The 22,960-nt window shown below is 60.4% G+C and overlaps 1 protein-coding gene across 3 annotated transcripts in view; it reads right to left on the bottom strand.

Annotated features, from left to right (window-relative positions):
* Positions 1-22,960, bottom strand: part of SNX17 (sorting nexin 17) — a 62,564-nt gene that overhangs the window by 1,780 nt on the left and 37,824 nt on the right. For 2 of the 3 annotated variants that reach the window (XM_075916276.2, XM_075916279.2), the window contains 3 exons: positions 22,822-22,914; positions 22,401-22,604; positions 21,961-22,083 (listed from right to left, as the gene is read on the bottom strand). In XM_075916276.2, coding sequence (XP_075772391.2) covers positions 21,961-22,083; positions 22,401-22,604; positions 22,822-22,914 — 420 coding nt within the window. The remainder of the gene's footprint in view (positions 1-21,960; positions 22,084-22,400; positions 22,605-22,821; positions 22,915-22,960) is intronic. The other variant, XM_075916278.2, reaches the window with a different exon arrangement.

Raw genomic sequence — 22,960 nt, 5'->3', positions numbered from 1 at the left:
CCTGCACCTCACCCTATTCTCCTACCGGGTCAGAACCCAACCCCCCTGCACCTCATCCTATTCCCCCTGCCTGGTCAGAACCCAACCCCCCTGCACCTCATCCTATTCCCCCTGCCTGGTCAGAACCCAACCCCCCTGCACCTCATCCTATTCCCCTACCGGGTCAGAACCCAACCCCCCTGCACCTCATCCTATTCCCCTACCGGGTCAGAACCCAACCCCCCTGCACCTCACCCTATTCTCCTACCGGGTCAGAACCCAACCCCCCTGCACCTCATCCTATTCCCCCTGCCTGGTCAGAACCCAACCCCCCTGCACCTCATCCTATTCCCCCTGCCTGGTCAGAACCCAACCCCCCTGCACCTCATCCTATTCCCCTACCGGGTCAGAACCCAACCCCCCTGCACCTCATCCTATTCCCCCTGCCGGGTCAGAACCCAACCCCCCCGCACCTCATCCTATTCCCCCTGCCTGGTCAGAACCCAACCGCCTGCACCTCATCCTATTCCCCTACCGGGTCAGAACCCAACCCCCTGCACCTCATCCTATTCCCCTACCGGGTCAGAACCCAACCGCCTGCACCTCATCCTATTCCCCTACCGGGTCAGAACCCAACCCCCTGCACCTCACCCTATTCCCCTACCGGGTCAGAACCCAACCCCCCTGCACCTCATCCTATTCCCCTACCGGGTCAGAACCCAACCCCCCTGCACCTCACCCTATTCTCCTACCGGGTCAGAACCCAACCCCCCTGCACCTCATCCTATTCCCCCTGCCTGGTCAGAACCCAACCCCCCTGCACCTCATCCTATTCCCCCTGCCTGGTCAGAACCCAACCCCCCTGCACCTCATCCTATTCCCCTACCGGGTCAGAACCCAACCCCCCTGCACCTCATCCTATTCCCCCTGCCGGGTCAGAACCCAACCCCCCCGCACCTCATCCTATTCCCCCTGCCTGGTCAGAACCCAACCGCCTGCACCTCATCCTATTCCCCTACCGGGTCAGAACCCAACCCCCATGCACCTCATCCTATTCCCCTACCGGGTCAGAACCCAACCGCCTGCACCTCATCCTATTCCCCTACCGGGTCAGAACCCAACCCCCTGCACCTCACCCTATTCCCCTACCGGGTCAGAACCCAACCCCCCTGCACCTCATCCTATTCCCCTACCGGGTCAGAACCCAACCCCCCTGCACCTCACCCTATTCTCCTACCGGGTCAGAACCCAACCCCCCTGCACCTCATCCTATTCCCCCTGCCTGGTCAGAACCCAACCGCCTGCACCTCATCCTATTCCCCTACCGGGTCAGAACCCAACCCCCCTGCACCTCCTCCTATTCCCCTACCGGGTCAGAACCCAACCGCCTGCACCTCATCCTATTCCCCTACCGGGTCAGAACCCAACCCCCTGCACCTCATCCTATTTCCCCTGCCTGGTCAGAACCCAACCCCCCTGCACCTCACCCTATTCCCCCTGCCTGGTCAGAACCCAACCCCCCTGCACCTCATCCTATTCCCCTACCGGGTCAGAACCCAACCCCCCTGCACCTCATCCTATTCCCCTACCGGGTCAGAACCCAACCGCCTGCACCTCATCCTATTCCCCCTGCCTGGTCAGAACCCAACCCCCCTGCACCTCACCCTATTCCCCTACCGGGTCAGAACCCAACCGCCTGCACCTCATCCTATTCCCCCTGCCTGGTCAGAACCCAACCCCCCTGCACCTCATCCTATTCCCCTACCGGGTCAGAACCCAACCCCCCTGCACCTCATCCTATTCCCCTACCGGGTCAGAACCCAACCGCCTGCACCTCATCCTATTCCCCCTGCCTGGTCAGAACCCAACCCCCTGCACCTCACCCTATTCCCCTACCGGGTCAGAACCCAACCCCCCTGCACCTCATCCTATTCCCCCTGCCTGGTCAGAACCCAACCGCCTGCACCTCATCCTATTCCCCTACCGGGTCAGAACCCAACCCCCCTGCACCTCATCCTATTCCCCTACTGGGTCAGAACCCAACCGCCTGCACCTCATCCTATTCCCCTACCGGGTCAGAACCCAACCCCCCTGCACCTCACCCTATTCCCCTACCGGGTCAGAACCCAATCCCCCTGCACCTCATCCTATTCCCCTACCGGGTCAGAACCCAATCCCCCTGCACCTCATCCTATTCCCCTACCGGGTCAGAACCCAACCCCCCTGCACCTCATCCTATTCCCCTACCGGGTCAGAACCCAATCCCCCTGCACCTCATCCTATTCCCCTACCGGGTCAAAACCCAACCCACCTGCACCTCATCCTATTTACCCTGCCTGGTCAGAACCCAACCCCCCTACACCTCCTCCTATTCCCCCTACCGGGTCAGAACCCAATCCCCCTACACCTCCTCCGATTCCCCGACCGAGTCAAAAACCAACCCCCCTGCACCTCCTCCTATTCCCCCTGCCTGGTCAGAACCCAACCCCCCTGAACCTCATCCTATTCCCCTACCGGGTCAGAACCCAACCCCCCTGCACCTCATCCTATTCCCCCAGCCGGGTCAGAACCCAACCCCCCTGAACCTCATCCTATTCCCCTACTGGGTCAGAACCCAACCGCCTGCACCTCATCCTATTCCCCTACCGGGTCAAAACCCAACCCACCTACACCTCATCCTATTCCCCTACCGGGTCAGAACCCAATCCCCCTACACCTCATCCTATTTCCCCTGCCTAGTCAGAACCCAACCCCCCTACACCTCCTCCTATTCCCCCTACCGGGTCAGAACCCAACCGCCTGCACCTCATCCGATTCCCCGACCGAGTCAGAAACCAACCCCCCTACACCTCATCCTATTCCCCCTACCGGGTCAGAACCCAACCGCCTGCACCTCATCCGATTCCCCGACCGAGTCAGAACCCAACCCCCCTGCACCTCATCCTATTCCCCTACCGGGTCAGAACCCAACCCCCCTACACCTCATCCTATTCCCCTACCGGGTCAGAACCCAACCGCCTGCACCTCATCCTATTTCCCCTGCCTGGTCAGAACCCAACCCCCCTGCACCTCATCCTATTCCCCCTGCCTGGTCAGAACCCAACCCCCCTGCACCTCATCCTATTCCCCTACCGGGTCAGAACCCAACCCCCCTGCACCTCATCCTATTCCCCTACTGGGTCAGAACCCAACCGCCTGCACCTCATCCTATTCCCCTACCGGGTCAGAACCCAACCCCCCTGCACCTCATCCTATTCCCCTACCGGGTCAGAACCCAACCCCCCTGCACCTCATCCTATTCCCCTACCGGGTCAGAACCCAACCGCCTGCACCTCATCCTATTTCCCCTGCCTGGTCAGAACCCAACCCCCCTACACCTCCTCCTATTCCCCCTACCGGGTCAGAACCCAATCCCCCTACACCTCCTCCTATTCCCCCTACCGGGTCAGAACCCAATCCCCCTGCACCTCATCCTATTCCCCCTACCGGGTCAGAACCCAACCGCCTGCACCTCATCCTATTTCCCCTGCCTGGTCAGAACCCAACCCCCTGCACCTCACCCTATTCCCCTACCGGGTCAGAACCCAACCCCCCTGCACCTCATCCTATTCCCCCTGCCTGGTCAGAACCCAACCCCCCTGCACCTCATCCTATTCCCCTACTGGGTCAGAACCCAACCGCCTGCACCTCATCCTATTCCCCTACCGGGTCAGAACCCAACCCCCCTGCACCTCACCCTATTCCCCTACCGGGTCAGAACCCAATCCCCCTGCACCTCATCCTATTCCCCTACCGGGTCAGAACATAACCGCCTGCACCTCATCCTATTCCCCCTGCCTGGTCAGAACCCAACCCCCTGCACCTCACCCTATTCCCCTACCGGGTCAGAACCCAACCCCCCTGCACCTCATCCTATTTCCCCTGCCTGGTCAGAACCCAACCCCCTGCACCTCACCCTATTCCCCTACCGGGTCAGAACCCAACCCCCCTGCACCTCATCCTATTCCCCCTGCCTGGTCAGAACCCAACCCCCTGCACCTCACCCTATTCCCCTACCGGGTCAGAACCCAACCCCCCTGCACCTCATCCTATTTCCCCTGCCTGGTCAGAACCCAACCCCCTGCACCTCACCCTATTCCCCTACCGGGTCAGAACCCAACCCCCCTGCACCTCATCCTATTCCCCCTGCCTGGTCAGAACCCAACCCCCCTGCACCTCATCCTATTCCCCTACCGGGTCAGAACCCAACCCCCCTGCACCTCATCCTATTCCCCTACTGGGTCAGAACCCAACCGCCTGCACCTCATCCTATTCCCCTACCGGGTCAAAACCCAACCCACCTACACCTCATCCTATTTCCCCTGCCTAGTCAGAACCCAACCCCCCTACACCTCCTCCTATTCCCCCTACCGGGTCAGAACCCAATCCTCCTACACCTCCTCCTATTCCCCCTACCGGGTCAGAACCCAATCCCCCTGCTGCTCCTCCTATTCTCCCTGCCTGGTCAGAACCCAACCCCCCTGCACCTCATCCTATTCCCCCTAACGGGTCAGAACCCAACTGCCTGCACCTCATCCTATTCCCCCTACCGGGTCAGAACCCAACCGCCTGCACCTCATCCTATTCCCCTACTGGGTCAGAACCCAACCGCCTGCACCTCATCCTATTCCCCTACCGGATCAAAACCCAACCCACCTACACCTCATCCTATTTCCCCTGCCTAGTCAGAACCCAAGCCCCCTACACCTCATCCTATTCCCCTACCGGGTCAGAACCCAATCCTCCTACACCTCCTCCTATTCCCCCTACCGGGTCAGAACCGAATCCCCCTGCTGCTCCTCCTATTTCCCCTGCCTGGTCAGAACCCAACCCCCCTGCACCTCATCCTATTCCCCCTGCCTGGTCAGAACCCAACCGCCTGCACCTCATCCGATTCCCCGACCGAGTCAGAAACCAACCCCCCTACACCTCATCCTATTCCCCCTACCGGGTCAGAACCCAACCCCCTGCACCTCATCCTATTCCCCTACCGGGTCAGAACCCAACCCCCCTACACCTCATCCTATTCCCCTACCGGGTCAGAACCCAACCGCCTGCACCTCATCCTATTCCCCCTGCCTGGTCAGAACCCAACCCCCCTGCACCTCATCCTATTCCCCCTGCCTGGTCAGAACCCAACCCCCCTGCACCTCATCCTATTCCCCTACCGGGTCAGAACCCAACCCCGTGCACCTCATCCTATTCCCCTACCGGGTCAGAACCCAACCCCCCTACACCTCATCCTATTCCCCTACCGGGTCAGAACCCAACCGCCTGCACCTCATCCTATTCCCCCTGCCTGGTCAGAACCCAACCCCCCTGCACCTCATCCTATTCCCCCTGCCTGGTCAGAACCCAACCCCCCTGCACCTCATCCTATTCCCCTACCGGGTCAGAACCCAACCCCCCTGCACCTCATCCTATTCCCCTACTGGGTCAGAACCCAACCGCCTGCACCTCATCCTATTCCCCTACCGGGTCAGAACCCAACCCCCCTGCACCTCATCCTATTCCCCTACCGGGTCAGAACCCAACCCCCCTGCACCTCATCCTATTCCCCTACCGGGTCAGAACCCAACCGCCTGCACCTCATCCTATTTCCCCTGCCTGGTCAGAACCCAACCCCCTGCACCTCACCCTATTCCCCTACCGGGTCAGAACCCAACCCCCCTGCACCTCATCCTATTCCCCCTGCCTGGTCAGAACCCAACCGCCTGCACCTCATCCTATTCCCCTACCGGGTCAGAACCCAACCCCCCTGCACCTCATCCTATTCCCCTACTGGGTCAGAACCCAACCGCCTGCACCTCATCCTATTCCCCTACCGGGTCAGAACCCAACCCCCGTGCACCTCACCCTATTCCCCTACCGGGTCAGAACACAACCGCCTGCACCTCATCCTATTTCCCCTGCCTGGTCAGAACCCAACCCCCTGCACCTCACCCTATTCCCCTACCGGGTCAGAACCCAACCCCCCTGCACCTCATCCTATTCCCCCTGCCTGGTCAGAACCCAACCCCCCTGCACCTCATCCTATTCCCCTACCGGGTCAGAACCCAACCCCCCTGCACCTCATCCTATTCCCCCTGCCTGGTCAGAACCCAACCCCCCTGCACCTCATCCTATTCCCCCTACCGGGTCAGAACCCAATCCCCCTACACCCTCCTCCGATTCCCCGACCGAGTCAAAAACCAACCCCCCTGCACCTCATCCTATTCCCCCTGCCTGGTCAGAACCCAACCCCCCTGCACCTCATCCTATTCCCCTACCGGGTCAGAACCCAACCCCCCTGCACCTCATCCTATTCCCCTACTGGGTCAGAACCCAACCGCCTGCACCTCATCCTATTCCCCTACCGGGTCAAAACCCAACCCACCTACACCTCATCCTATTCCCCCTACCGGGTCAGAACCCAACCCCCCTGCACCTCAGCCTATTCCCCCTTCCGGGTCAGAACCCAACCGCCTGCACCTCATCCTATTCCCCTACCGGGTCAGAACCCAACCCCCCTGCAACTCATCCTATTCCCCCTTCTGGGTCAGAACCCAACCGCCTGCACCTCATCCTATTCCCCGACCGAGTCAGAAACCAACCCCCCTACACCTCATCCTATTCCCCCTGCCTGGTCAGAACCCAACCCCCCTGCACCTCATCCTATTCCCCTACCGGGTCAGAACCCAACCCCCCTGCACCTCATCCTATTCCCCTACCGGGTCAGAACCCAACCGCCTGCACCTCATCCTATTCCCCTACCGGGTCAAAACCCAACCCACCTACACCTCATCCTATTCCCCCTACCGGGTCAGAACCCAACCCCCCTGCACCTCAGCCTATTCCCCCTTCCGGGTCAGAACCCAACCGCCTGCACCTCATCCTATTCCCCTACCGGGTCAGAACCCAACCCCCCTGCAACTCATCCTATTCCCCCTTCCGGGTCAGAACCCAACCGCCTGCACCTCATCCTATTCCCCGACCGAGTCAGAAACCAACCCCCCTACACCTCATCCTATTCCCCCTACCCGGTCAGAACCAAACCCCCCTGCACCTCATCCTATTCCCCCTACCGGGTCAGAACCCAACCCCCCTACACCTCATCCTATTCCCCTAACGGGTCAGAACCAAACCCCCCTGCACCTCATCCTATTCCCCCTACCGGGTCAGAACCCAACCCCCCTGCACCTCATCCTATTCCCCTGCCGAGTCAGAACCCAACCCCCCTGCACCTCATCCTATTCCCCTACCGGGTCAGAACCCAACCCCCTGCACCTCATCCTATTTCCCCTGCCGGGTCAGAACCCAACCCCCCTGCACCTCATCCTATTCCCCCTGCCGGGTCAGAACCCAACCCCCCTGCACCTCATCCTATTCCCCTAACAGGTCAGAACCCAACCCCCCTGCACCTCATCCTATTCCGCTGCCGGTTCAGAACCCAACCCCCTGCACCTCATCCTATTCCCCTACCGGGTCAGAACCCAACCCCCCTGCACCTCATCCTATTCCCCTACCGGGTCAGAAACCAACCCCCCTACACCTCATCCTATTCCCCCACCGAGTCAGAAACCAACCCCCCTACACCTCATCCTATTCCCCTACCGGGTCAGAACCCAACCCCCCTGCACCTCATCCTATTCCCCCTACCGGGTCAGAACCCAACCGCCTGCACCTCATCCTATTCCCCGACCGAGTCAGAAACCAACCCCCCTACACCTCATCCTATTCCCCCTACCGGATCAGAACCCAACCCCCCTGCACCTCATCCTATTCCCCCTGCCTGGTCAGAACCCAACCCCCCTGCACCTCATCCTATTCCCCTACCGGGTCAGAACCCAACCCCCCTGCACCTCATCCTATTCCCCCTACCGGGTCAGAACCCAACCGCCTGCACCTCATCCTATTCCCCGACCGAGTCAGAAACCAACCCCCCTACACCTCATCCTATTCCCCTACCGGATCAGAACCCAACCCCCCTGCACCTCATCCTATTCCCCCTGCCTGGTCAGAACCCAACCCCCCTGCACCTCATCCTATTCCCCTACCGGGTCAGAACCCAACCCCCCTGCACCTCATCCTATTCCCCCTGCCTGGTCAGAACCCAACCCCCCTGCACCTCATCCTATTCCCCCTACCGGGTCAGAACCCAATCCCCCTACACCTCCTCCGATTCCCCGACCGAGTCAAAAACCAACCCCCCTGCACCTCATCCTATTCCCCCTGCCTGGTCAGAACCCAACCCCCCTGCACCTCATCCTATTCCCCTACCGGGTCAGAACCCAACCCCCCTGCACCTCATCCTATTCCCTGACCGAGTCAGAACCCAACCCCCCTGCACCTCATCCTATTCCCCTACCGGGTCAGAACCCAACCCCCTGCACCTCATCCTATTTCCCCTGCCGGGTCAGAACCCAACCCCCCTGCACCTCATCCTATTCCCCCTGCCGGGTCAGAACCCAACCCCCCTGCACCTCATCCTATTCCCCTAACAGGTCAGAACCCAACCCCCCTGCACCTCATCCTATTCCGCTGCCGGTTCAGAACCCAACCCCCTGCACCTCATCCTATTCCCCTACCGGGTCAGAACCCAACCCCCCTGCACCTCATCCTATTCCCCTACCGGGTCAGAAACCAACCCCCCTACACCTCATCCTATTCCCCCACCGAGTCAGAAACCAACCCCCCTACACCTCATCCTATTCCCCTACCGGGTCAGAACCCAACCCCCCTGCACCTCATCCTATTCCCCCTACCGGGTCAGAACCCAACCGCCTGCACCTCATCCTATTCCCCGACCGAGTCAGAAACCAACCCCCCTACACCTCATCCTATTCCCCCTACCGGGTCAGAACCCAACCCCCCTGCACCTCATCCTATTCCCCCTGCCTGGTCAGAACCCAACCCCCCTGCACCTCATCCTATTCCCCTACCGGGTCAGAACCCAACCCCCCTGCACCTCATCCTATTCCCCCTGCCTGGTCAGAACCCAACCCCCCTGCACCTCATCCTATTCCCCCTACCGGGTCAGAACCCAATCCCCCTACACCTCCTCCGATTCCCCGACCGAGTCAAAAACCAACCCCCCTGCACCTCATCCTATTCCCCCTGCCTGGTCAGAACCCAACCCCCCTGCACCTCATCCTATTCCCCTACCGGGTCAGAAACCAACCCCCCTGCACCTCATCCTATTCCCCCACTGAGTCAGAAACCAACCCCCCTACACCTCATCCTATTCCCCTACCGGGTCAGAACCCAACCCCCCTGCACCTCATCCTATTCCCCCTACCGGGTCAGAACCCAACCGCCTGCACCTCATCCTATTCCCCGACCGAGTCAGAAACCAACCCCCCTACACCTCATCCTATTCCCCCTACCGGGTCAGAACCCAACCCCCCTGCACCTCATCCTATTCCCCCTGCCTGGTCAGAACCCAACCCCCCTGCACCTCATCCTATTCCCCTACCGGGTCAGAACCCAACCCCCCTGCACCTCATCCTATTCCCCCTGCCTGGTCAGAACCCAACCCCCCTGCACCTCATCCTATTCCCCCTACCGGGTCAGAACCCAATCCCCCTACACCTCCTCCGATTCCCCGACCGAGTCAGAAACCAACCCCCCTGCACCTCATCCTATTCCCCCTGCCTGGTCAGAACCCAACCCCCCTGCACCTCATCCTATTCCCCTACCGGGTCAGAACCCAACCCCCCTGCACCTCATCCTATTCCCCTACTGGGTCAGAACCCAACCGCCTGCACCTCATCCTATTCCCCTACCGGGTCAAAACCCAACCCACCTACACCTCATCCTATTCCCCCTACCGGGTCAGAACCCAACCCCCCTGCACCTCAGCCTATTCCCCCTTCCGGGTCAGAACCCAACCGCCTGCACCTCATCCTATTCCCCTACCGGGTCAGAACCCAACCCCCCTGCAACTCATCCTATTCCCCCTTCCGGGTCAGAACCCAACCCCCCTGCACCTCATCCTATTCCCCTACCGGGTCAGAACCCAACCCCCCTACACCTCATCCTATTCCCCTACCGGGTCAGAACCCAACCCCCCTGCACCTCATCCTATTCCCCCTGCCTGGTCAGAACCCAACCCCCCTGCACCTCATCCTATTCCCCCTGCCTGGTCAGAACCCAACCCCCCTGCACCTCATCCTATTCCCCTACTGGGTCAGAACCCAACCCCCCTGCACCTCATCCTATTCCCCTACTGGGTCAGAACCCAACCGCCTGCACCTCATCCTATTCCCCTACCGGGTCAGAACCCAACCCCCCTGCACCTCATCCTATTCCCCTACCGGGTCAGAACCCAACCCCCCTACACCTCATCCTATTCCCCTACCGGGTCAGAACCCAACCGCCTGCACCTCATCCTATTTCCCCTGCCTGGTCAGAACCCAACCCCCCTACACCTCCTCCTATTCCCCCTACCGGGTCAGAACCCAACCCCCCTGCACCTCCTCCTATTCCCCCTACCGGGTCAGAACCCAATCCCCCTGCTGCTCCTCCTATTCTGCCTGCCTGGTCAGAAACCAACCCCCCTACACCTCATCCTATTCCCCCTACCCGGTCAGAACCAAACCCCCCTGCACCTCATCCTATTCCCCCTACCGGGTCAGAACCCAACCCCCCTACACCTCATCCTATTCCCCTAACGGGTCAGAACCAAACCCCCCTGCACCTCATCCTATTCCCCCTACCGGGTCAGAACCCAACCCCCCTGCACCTCATCCTATTCCCCTACCGGGTCAGAACCCAACCCCCCTGCACCTCATCCTATTTCCCCTGCCGGGTCAGAACCCAACCCCCCTACACCTCATCCTATTCCCCTACCGGGTCAGAACCCAACCCCCTGCACCTCATCCTATTTCCCCTGCCGGGTCAGAACCCAACCCCCCTGCACCTCATCCTATTCCCCTACCGGGTCAGAACCCAACCCCCCTGCAACTCATCCTATTCCCCCTTCCGGGTCAGAACCCAACCGCCTGCACCTCATCCTATTCCCCCTACCCGGTCAGAACCAAACCCCCCTGCACCTCATCCTATTCCCCCTACCGGGTCAGAACCCAACCCCCCTACACCTCATCCTATTCCCCTAACGGGTCAGAACCAAACCCCCCTGCACCTCATCCTATTCCCCCTACCGGGTCAGAACCCAACCCCCCTACACCTCATCCTATTCCCCTAACGGGTCAGAACCAAACCCCCCTGCACCTCATCCTATTCCCCCTACCGGGTCAGAACCCAACCCCCCTGCACCTCATCCTATTCCCTACCGGGTCAGAACCCAACCCCCCTGCACCTCATCCTATTCCCCTACCGGGTCAGAACCCAACCCCCTGCACCTCATCCTATTTCCCCTGCCGGGTCAGAACCCAACGCCCCTGCACCTCATCCTATTCCCCCTGCCGGGTCAGAACCCAACCCCCCTGCACCTCATCCTATTCCCCTAACAGGTCAGAACCCAACCCCCCTGCACCTCATCCTATTCCGCTGCCGGTTCAGAACCCAACCCCCTGCACCTCATCCTATTCCCCTAACAGGTCAGAACCCAACCCCCCTGCACCTCATCCTATTCCGCTGCCGGTTCAGAACCCAACCCCCCTGCACCTCAGCCTATTCCCCCTTCCGGGTCAGAACCCAACCGCCTGCACCTCATCCTATTCCCCTACCGGGTCAGAACCCAACCCCCCTGCAACTCATCCTATTCCCCCTTCCGGGTCAGAACCCAACCGCCTGCACCTCATCCTATTCCCCCTACCCGGTCAGAACCAAACCCCCCTGCACCTCATCCTATTCCCCCTACCGGGTCAGAAACCAACCCCCCTACACCTCATCCTATTCCCCCTACCCGGTCAGAACCAAACCCCCCTGCACCTCATCCTATTCCCCCTACCGGGTCAGAACCCAACCCCCCTACACCTCATCCTATTCCCCTAACGGGTCAGAACCAAACCCCCCTGCACCTCATCCTATTCCCCCTACCGGGTCAGAACCCAACCCCCCTGCACCTCATCCTATTCCCTGACTGGGTCAGAACCCAACCCCCCTGCACCTCATCCTATTCCCCTACCGGGTCAGAACCCAACCCCCTGCACCTCATCCTATTTCCCCTGCCGGGTCAGAACCCAACCCCCCTGCACCTCATCCTATTCCCCCTGCCGGGTCAGAACCCAACCCCCCTGCACCTCATCCTATTCCCCTAACAGGTCAGAACCCAACCCCCCTGCACCTCATCCTATTCCGCTGCCGGTTCAGAACCCAACCCCCTGCACCTCATCCTATTCCCCTACCGGGTCAGAACCCAACCCCCCTGCACCTCATCCTATTCCCCTACCGGGTCAGAAACCAACCCCCCTACACCTCATCCTATTCCCCCTACCGGGTCAGAACCCAACCGCCTGCACCTCATCCTATTCCCCGACCGAGTCAGAAACCAACCCCCCTACACCTCATCCTATTCCCCCTACCGGGTCAGAACCCAACCCCCCTGCACCTCATCCTATTCCCCCTGCCTGGTCAGAACCCAACCCCCCTGCACCTCATCCTATTCCCCTACCGGGTCAGAACCCAACCCCCCTGCACCTCATCCTATTCCCCTACTGGGTCAGAACCCAACCGCCTGCACCTCATCCTATTCCCCTACCGGGTCAAAACCCAACCCACCTACACCTCATCCGATTCCCCGACCGAGTCAGAAACCAACCCCCCTACACCTCATCCTATTCCCCCTACCGGGTCAGAACCCAACCCCCCTGCACCTCATCCTATTCCCCTACCGGGTCAGAACCCAACCCCCCTACACCTCATCCTATTCCCCTACCGGGTCAGAACCCAACCCCCCTACACCTCATCCTATTCCCCTACCGGGTCAGAACCCAACCGCCTGCACCTCATCCTATTCCCCCTGCCTGGTCAGAACCCAACCCCCCTGCACCTCATCCTATTCCCCTACCGGGTCAGAACCCAACCCCCCTGCACCTCATCCTATTCCCCTACTGGGTCAGAACCCAACCGCCTGCACCTCATCCTATTCCCCTACCGGGTCAGAACCCAACCCCCCTGCACCTCATCCTATTCCCCTACCGGGTCAGAACCCAACCCCCCTGCACCTCATCCTATTCCCCTACCGGGTCAGAACCCAACCGCCTGCACCTCATCCTATTTCCCCTGCCTGGTCAGAACCCAACCCCCTGCACCTCACCCTATTCCCCTACCGGGTCAGAACCCAACCCCCCTGCACCTCATCCTATTCCCCCTGCCTGGTCAGAACCCAACCGCCTGCACCTCATCCTATTCCCCTACCGGGTCAGAACCCAACCCCCCTGCACCTCATCCTATTCCCCTACTGGGTCAGAACCCAACCGCCTGCACCTCATCCTATTCCCCTACCGGGTCAGAACCCAACCCCCGTGCACCTCACCCTATTCCCCTACCGGGTCAGAACACAACCGCCTGCACCTCATCCTATTTCCCCTGCCTGGTCAGAACCCAACCCCCTGCACCTCACCCTATTCCCCTACCGGGTCAGAACCCAACCCCCCTGCACCTCATCCTATTCCCCCTGCCTGGTCAGAACCCAACCCCCCTGCACCTCATCCTATTCCCCTACCGGGTCAGAACCCAACCCCCCTGCACCTCATCCTATTCCCCCTGCCTGGTCAGAACCCAACCCCCCTGCACCTCATCCTATTCCCCTACCGGGTCAGAACCCAACCCCCCTGCACCTCATCCTATTCCCCTACTGGGTCAGAACCCAACCGCCTGCACCTCATCCTATTCCCCTACCGGGTCAAAACCCAACCCACCTACACCTCATCCTATTTCCCCTGCCTAGTCAGAACCCAACCCCCCTACACCTCCTCCTATTCCCCCTACCGGGTCAGAACCCAATCCTCCTACACCTCCTCCTATTCCCCCTACCGGGTCAGAACCCAATCCCCCTGCTGCTCCTCCTATTCTCCCTGCCTGGTCAGAACCCAACCCCCCTGCACCTCATCCTATTCCCCCTACCGGGTCAGAACCCAACCGCCTGCACCTCTTCCTATTCCCCTACCGGGTCAGAACCCAACCCCCCTACACCTCATCCTATTCCCCTACCGGGTCAGAACCCAACCGCCTGCACCTCATCCTATTTCCCCTGCCTGGTCAGAACCCAACCCCCCTGCACCTCATCCTATTCCCCCTGCCTGGTCAGAACCCAACCCCCCTGCACCTCATCCTATTCCCCTACTGGGTCAGAACCCAACCCCCCCTGCACCTCATCCTATTCCCCTACTGGGTCAGAACCCAACCGCCTGCACCTCATCCTATTTCCCTACCGGGTCAGAACCCAACCCCCCTGCACCTCATCCTATTCCCCTACCGGGTCAGAACCCAACCCCCCTACACCTCATCCTATTCCCCTACTCGGTCAGAACCCAACCGCCTGCACCTCATCCTATTCCCCTACCGGGTCAGAACCCAACCCCCCTGCACCTCATCCTATTCCCCTACCGGGTCAGAACCCAACCCCCCTACACCTCATCCTATTCCCCTACCGGGTCAGAACCCAACCGCCTGCACCTCATCCTATTTCCCCTGCCTGGTCAGAACCCAACCCCCCTACACCTCCTCCTATTCCCCCTACCGGGTCAGAACCCAACCCCCCTGCACCTCATCCTATTCCCCTACCGGGTCAGAACCCAACCCCCCTGCACCTCATCCTATTCCCCTACCGGGTCAGAACCAAACCCCCCTGCACCTCATCCTATTCCCCCTACCGGGTCAGAACCCAACCCCCCTGCACCTCATCCTATTCCCCCTACCGGGTCAGAACCCAACCCCCCTGCACCTCATCCTATTCCCCTACCGGGTCAGAACCCAACCCCCCTGCACCTCATCCTATTCCCCTACCGGGTCAGAACCCAACCCCCCTACACCTCATCCTATTCCCCTACCGGGTCAGAACCAAACCCCCCTGCACCTCATCCTATTCCCCCTACCGGGTCAGAACCCAACCCCCCTGCACCTCATCCTATTCCCCTACCGGGTCAGAACCCAACCCCCCTGCACCTCATCCTATTCCCCTACCGGGTCAGAACCCAACCCCCCTACACCTCATCCTATTCCCCTACCGGGTCAGAACCCAACCGCCTGCACCTCATCCTATTTCCCCTGCCTGGTCAGAACCCAACCCCCCTGCACCTCATCCTATTCCCCCTGCCGGGTCAGAACCCAACCCCCCTGCACCTCATCCTATTCCCCTACTGGGTCAGAACCCAACCCCCCTGCACCTCATCCTATTCCCCTACTGGGTCAGAACCCAACCGCCTGCACCTCATCCTATTCCCCTACCGGGTCAGAACCCAACCCCCCTGCACCTCATCCTATTCCCCTACCGGGTCAGAACCCAACCCCCCTACACCTCATCCTATTCCCCTACCGGGTCAGAACCCAACCGCCTGCACCTCATCCTATTTCCCCTGCCTGGTCAGAACCCAACCCCCCTGCACCTCATCCTATTCCCCTACCGGGTCAGAACCCAACCCCCCTACACCTCATCCTATTCCCCTACCGGGTCAGAACCCAACCGCCTGCACCTCATCCTATTTCCCCTGCCTGGTCAGAACCCAACCCCCCTGCACCTCATCCTATTCCCCCTGCCTGGTCAGAACCCAACCCCCCTGCACCTCATCCTATTCCCCTACTGGGTCAGAACCCAATCCCCCTGCTGCTCCTCCTATTCTGCCTGCCTGGTCAGAAACCAACCCCCCTACACCTCATCCTATTCCCCCTACCCGGTCAGAACCAAACCCCCCTGCACCTCATCCTATTCCCCCTACCGGGTCAGAACCCAACCCCCCTACACCTCATCCTATTCCCCTAACGGGTCAGAACCAAACCCCCCTGCACCTCATCCTATTCCCCCTACCGGGTCAGAACCCAACCCCCCTGCACCTCATCCTATTCCCTGAGCGAGTCAGAACCCAACCCCCCTGCACCTCATCCTATTTCCCCTGCCGGGTCAGAACCCAACCCCCCTACACCTCATCCTATTCCCCTAACGGGTCAGAACCAAACCCCCCTGCACCTCATCCTATTCCCCCTACCGGGTCAGAACCCAACCCCCCTGCACCTCATCCTATTCCCTGAGCGAGTCAGAACCCAACCCCCCTGCACCTCATCCTATTTCCCCTGCCGGGTCAGAACCCAACCCCCCTACACCTCATCCTATTCCCCTACCGGGTCAGAACCCAACCCCCTGCACCTCATCCTATTCCCCTACTGGGTCAGAACCCAACCGCCTGCACCTCATCCTATTCCCCTACCGGGTCAGAACCCAACCCCCCTGCACCTCATCCTATTCCCCTACTGGGTCAGAACCCAACCGCCTGCACCTCATCCTATTCCCCTACCGGGTCAGAACCCAACCCCCGTGCACCTCACCCTATTCCCCTACCGGGTCAGAACACAACCGCCTGCACCTCATCCTATTTCCCCTGCCTGGTCAGAACCCAACCCCCTGCACCTCACCCTATTCCCCTACCGGGTCAGAACCCAACCCCCCTGCACCTCATCCTATTCCCCCTGCCTGGTCAGAACCCAACCCCCCTGCACCTCATCCTATTCCCCTACCGGGTCAGAACCCAACCCCCCTGCACCTCATCCTATTCCCCCTGCCTGGTCAGAACCCAACCCCCCTGCACCTCATCCTATTCCCCTACCGGGTCAGAACCCAACCCCCCTGCACCTCATCCTATTCCCCTACTGGGTCAGAACCCAACCGCCTGCACCTCATCCTATTCCCCTACCGGGTCAAAACCCAACCCACCTACACCTCATCCTATTTCCCCTGCCTAGTCAGAACCCAACCCCCCTACACCTCCTCCTATTCCCCCTACCGGGTCAGAACCCAATCCTCCTACACCTCCTCCTATTCCCCCTACCGGGTCAGAACCCAATCCCCCTGCTGCTCCTCCTATTCTCCCTGCCTGGTCAGAACCCAACCCCCCTGCACCTCATCCTATTCCCCCTACCGGGTCAGAACCCAACCGCCTGCACCTCATCCTATTCCCCTACCGGGTCAGAACCCAACCCCCCTACACCTCATCCTATTCCCCTACCGGGTCAGAACCCAACCGCCTGCACCTCATCCTATTTCCCCTGCCTGGTCAGAACCCAACCCCCCTGCACCTCATCCTATTCCCCCTGCCTGGTCAGAACCCAACCCCCCTGCACCTCATCCTATTCCCCTACTGGGTCAGAACCCAACCCCCCTGCACCTCATCCTATTCCCCTACTGGGTCAGAACCCAACCGCCTGCACCTCATCCTATTTCCCTACCGGGTCAGAACCCAACCCCCCTGCACCTCATCCTATTCCCCTACCGGGTCAGAACCCAACCCCCCTACACCTCATCCTATTCCCCTACTCGGTCAGAACCCAACCGCCTGCACCTCATCCTATTCCCCTACCGGGTCAGAACCCAACCCCCCTGCACCTCATCCTATTCCCCTACCGGGTCAGAACCCAACCCCCCTACACCTCATCCTATTCCCCTACCGGGTCAGAACCCAACCGCCTGCACCTCATCCTATTTCCCCTGCCTGGTCAGAACCCAACCCCCCTACACCTCCTCCTATTCCCCCTACCGGGTCAGAACCCAACCCCCCTGCACCTCATCCTATTCCCCTACCGGGTCAGAACCCAACCCCCCTGCACCTCATCCTATTCCCCTACCGGGTCAGAACCAAACCCCCCTGCACCTCATCCTATTCCCCCTACCGGGTCAGAACCCAACCCCCCTGCACCTCATCCTATTCCCCCTACCGGGTCAGAACCCAACCCCCCTGCACCTCATCCTATTCCCCTACCGGGTCAGAACCCAACCCCCCTGCACCTCATCCTATTCCCCTACCGGGTCAGAACCCAACCCCCCTACACCTCATCCTATTCCCCTACCGGGTCAGAACCAAACCCCCCTGCACCTCATCCTATTCCCCCTACCGGGTCAGAACCCAACCCCCCTGCACCTCATCCTATTCCCCTACCGGGTCAGAACCCAACCCCCCTGCACCTCATCCTATTCCCCTACCGGGTCAGAACCCAACCCCCCTACACCTCATCCTATTCCCCTACCGGGTCAGAACCCAACCGCCTGCACCTCATCCTATTTCCCCTGCCTGGTCAGAACCCAACCCCCCTGCACCTCATCCTATTCCCCCTGCCTGGTCAGAACCCAACCCCCCTGCACCTCATCCTATTCCCCTACTGGGTCAGAACCCAACCCCCCTGCACCTCATCCTATTCCCCTACTGGGTCAGAACCCAACCGCCTGCACCTCATCCTATTCCCCTACCGGGTCAGAACCCAACCCCCCTGCACCTCATCCTATTCCCCTACCGGGTCAGAACCCAACCCCCCTACACCTCATCCTATTCCCCTACCGGGTCAGAACCCAACCGCCTGCACCTCATCCTATTTCCCCTGCCTGGTCAGAACCCAACCCCCCTACACCTCCTCCTATTCCCCCTACCGGGTCAGAACCCAACCCCCCTGCACCTCCTCCTATTCCCCCTACCGGGTCAGAACCCAATCCCCCTGCTGCTCCTCCTATTCTGCCTGCCTGGTCAGAAACCAACCCCCCTACACCTCATCCTATTCCCCCTACCCGGTCAGAACCAAACCCCCCTGCACCTCATCCTATTCCCCCTACCGGGTCAGAACCCAACCCCCCTACACCTCATCCTATTCCCCTAACGGGTCAGAACCAAACCCCCCTGCACCTCATCCTATTCCCCCTACCGGGTCAGAACCCAACCCCCCTGCACCTCATCCTATTCCCTGAGCGAGTCAGAACCCAACCCCCCTGCACCTCATCCTATTTCCCCTGCCGGGTCAGAACCCAACCCCCCTACACCTCATCCTATTCCCCTACCGGGTCAGAACCCAACCCCCTGCACCTCATCCTATTTCCCCTGCCGGGTCAGAACCCAACCCCCCTGCACCTCATCCTATTCCCCTTGCCGGGTCAGAACCCAACCCCCCTGCACCTCATCCTATTCCCCTAACAGGTCAGAACCCAACCCCCCTGCACCTCATCCTATTCCGCTACCGGTTCAGAACCCAACCCCCTGCACCTCATCCTATTCCCCTACCGGGTCAGAACCCAACCCCCCTGCACCTCAACCTATTCCCCTACCGGGTCAGAAACCAACCCCCCTGCACCTCATCCTATTCCCCCTGCCGGGTCAGAACCCAACCCCCCTGCACCTCACCCTATTCCCCTACCGGGTCAGAACCCAACCGCCTGCACCTCATCCTATTCCCCTACCGGGTCAGAACCCAACCCCCTGCACCTCATCCTATTTCCCCTGCCGGGTCAGAACCCAACCCCCCTGCACCTCATCCTATTCCCCTTGCCGGGTCAGAACCCAACCCCCCTGCACCTCATCCTATTCCCCTAACAGGTCAGAACCCAACCCCCCTGCACCTCATCCTATTCCGCTACCGGTTCAGAACCCAACCCCCTGCACCTCATCCTATTCCCCTACCGGGTCAGAACCCAACCCCCCTGCACCTCAACCTATTCCCCTACCGGGTCAGAAACCAACCCCCCTACACCTCATCCTATTCCCCCACTGAGTCAGAAACCAACCCCCCTACACCTCATCCTATTCCCCTACCGGGTCAGAACCCAACCCCCCTGCACCTCATCCTATTCCCCCTACCGGGTCAGAACCCAACCGCCTGCACCTCATCCTATTCCCCGACCGAGTCAGAAACCAACCCCCCTACACCTCATCCTATTCCCCCTACCGGATCAGAACCCAACCCCCCTGCACCTCATCCTATTCCCCCTACCAGGTCAGAACCCAACCCCCCTACACCTCATCCTATTCCCCTAACGGGTCAGAACCCAACCGCCTGCACCTCATCCTATTCCCCTAACGGGTCAGAACCCAATCCCCCTGCACCTCATCCTATTCCCCTACCGGGTCAGGAACCAACCCCCCTACACCTCATCCTGTTCCCCCTACCGGGTCAGAACCCAACCCCCCTGCACCTCATCCTATTCCCCTAACGGGTCAGAACCCAACCGCCTGCACCTCATCCTATTCCCCTACCGGGTCAGAACCCAACCCCCCTGCACCTCATCCTATTCCCCCTACCGGGTCAGAACCCAACCGCCTGCACCTCATCCTATTCCCCGACCGAGTCAGAAACCAACCCCCCTACACCTCATCCTATTCCCCCTACCGGGTCAGAACCCATCCCCCCTGCACCTCATCCTATTCCCCTACCGGGTCAGAACCCAACCGCCTGCACCTCATCCTATTCCCCGACCGAGTCAGAAACCAACCCCCCTACACCTCATCCTATTCCCCTAACGGGTCAGAACCCAACTGCCTGCACCTCATCCTATTCCCCTACCGGGTCAGAACCCAACTCCCCTACACCTCATCCTATTCCCCGACTGAGTCAGAAACCAACCCCCCTACCCCTCATCCTATTCCCCCTACCGGGTCACAACCCAACCCCCTGCTCCTCCTCCTATTCTCCCTGCCTGGTCAGAACCCAACCCCCCTGCACCTCATCCTATTCCCCCTACCGGGTCAGAAACCAACCCCCCTGCACCTCATTCTATTTCCCCTGCCGGGTCAGAACCCAACCCCCCTGCACCTCATCCTATGCCCCCTGCCGGGTCAGAACCCAACCCCCCTGCACCTCATCCTATTCCCCTAACAGGTCAGAACCCAACCCCCCTGCACCTCATCCTATTCCCCTAACAGGTCAGAACCCAACCCCCCTGCACCTCATCCTATTCCCCTAACAGGTCAGAACCCAACCCCCCTGCACCTCATCCTATTCGGCTACCGGTTCAGAACCCAACCCCACTGCACCTCATCCTATTCCCCTACCGGGTCAGAACCCAACCCCCTGCACCTCATCCTATTCCCCCTACCGGGTCAGAACCCAACCCCCCTGCACCTCATCCTATTCCCCCTGCCTGGTCAGAACCCAACCCCCCTGCACCTCATCCTATTCCCCTACCGGGTCAGAACCCAACCGCCTGCACCTCATCCTATTCCCCTACCGGGTCAGAACCCAACCCCCTGCACCTCATCCTATTCCCCCTACCGGGTCAGAACCCAACCCCCCTGCACCTCATCCTATTCCCCCTGCCTGGTCAGAACCCAACCCCCCTGCACCTCATCCTATTCCCCTACCGGGTCAGAACCCAACCGCCTGCACCTCATCCTATTCCCCTACCGGGTCAGAACCCAACCCCCTGCACCTCATCCTATTCCCCCTACCGGGTCAGAACCCAACCCCCCTGCACCTCATCCTATTCCCCTACCGCGTCAGAACCCAACCCCCCTGCACCTCATCCTATTCCCCTACCGGGTCAGAACCCAACCGCCTGCACCTCATCCTATTCCCCTACCGGGTCAGAACCCAACCCCCTGCACCTCATCCTATTCCCCCTACCGGGTCAGAACCCAACCCCCCTGCACCTCATCCTATTCCCCCTGCCTGGTCAGAACCCAACCCCCCTGCACCTCATCCTATTCCCCTACCGGGTCAGAACCCAACCCCCCTGCACCTCATCCTATTCCCCCTGCCGGGTCAGAACCCAACCCCCCTGCACCTCATCCCATTCCCCTACTGGGCCAGAACCCGCCCCCCCTGCCAGGTTAGAATCCATGTCTGCTCCCAAACCCCCTGCTAGACTCTGCACCCCTTGCCGCAGATCACAACTCCCCCCCAGACTCCCCACGTCCTCCTGCTCCCAGCTAGGGATGTTCCTGGTTTGCTGGTTACGGTTAACTGCTAGGGGATGGAGTCCGAACTGAGACCCCGCACCTCCTCCATTAGGATCATGGAAGAGTACAGTCCTTGACCCCGTATCTAATTCTTGGAGGGCACCCCCTCTCCCATCATGCTGGCAGGTGGCCCTACCTGGGGACTGGTGATGGTTACCCACTGCAGCCGATCCTTGCTCATCAGGTACTCGAAGGCCAGCTCCAGCTTCACCTCTGCTTTCCCCGGGCTGCTCCCCAGGGGCCCGCTGCTTGTGGGAACCTGAAGAAGAGAAGGGTGACCCCAGGGACTGCCCCTGCCCAGGCTGCCAGCAGGGCACCAAGCCCCTCCCCAGCTCCTACAGAGCCCTTCTGTCCATTGAGTGATGGGACAGGTGGCTGCCCAGACCAATGTGCCTTTCTGCACAGCTAGAGACCCCATCCCTGCCCCAGGCTCCCTCGCCCCCGGTACCAGGCACTCAGACACCCTGAGGCAAGGTGGAAGCTCATGCAATCTCCAGCAGTCCCCATGGGCACTGCAGGGCTGGCTGGCACAGTGGGTGAGCGTGAGCTGGGCTGCAGCAGGCAAGGCGCACTCACCGAGGACGTGACCCGCCAGCATCGCATGCGTGTCACCTTGAAGCTGCCCTCTTTGATCTGATCACTGGGCAGCCGCACCTGGAAGTTGAGCTCATTGTTGCCGGCACTCACAACGACCTGGCAGCCCTTCTCGGGGAAGTCGGTGATGCAAGGCTCGAACTTGAGATACCCGTAGTACTTCAGGGTCTGCGCCAGGCGGATGAACTACAGGGAGAGCCGGGCACAGGTTCAGTGCCAGGCTCCACCCAGCCTGGCTCCTCTGCTCCCTGATAGAGAACGGCCGGGGGGTAGAAACATCCCCTAAGTCCTCTGCCCGCAGGGGGCCCAATGGCTGCAGCCCCTGAGCTGGCCTGGTGTCCCCCATCAGAACCTACCCGAGATCCCTGGCGCAGCATGAACCCAGCTGTCCGTGCTCACCCACCTCCTTCTTGGAGACCTTCTCCTGCAGGGATTTGAGCTGCCGGTGCTGCTCCTTGGTGACGAGGATCCAGCCGCGTTCTATGTCCGACACCGTCTGCAAAAGAGCAGAGGCTGTGAGGGGCCAGCCAAGGGTCCAAGGG

This window comes from Pelodiscus sinensis, chromosome 3, assembly GCF_052426305.1.
Source record: "Pelodiscus sinensis isolate ZL-2025 chromosome 3, ASM5242630v1, whole genome shotgun sequence".
In the NCBI taxonomy this organism is placed as follows: Eukaryota; Metazoa; Chordata; order Testudines; family Trionychidae; genus Pelodiscus; species Pelodiscus sinensis.
The sequence above is the reverse complement of the archived record's forward strand: the minus strand, read 5'-3'. Positions and strand labels throughout refer to the sequence as shown.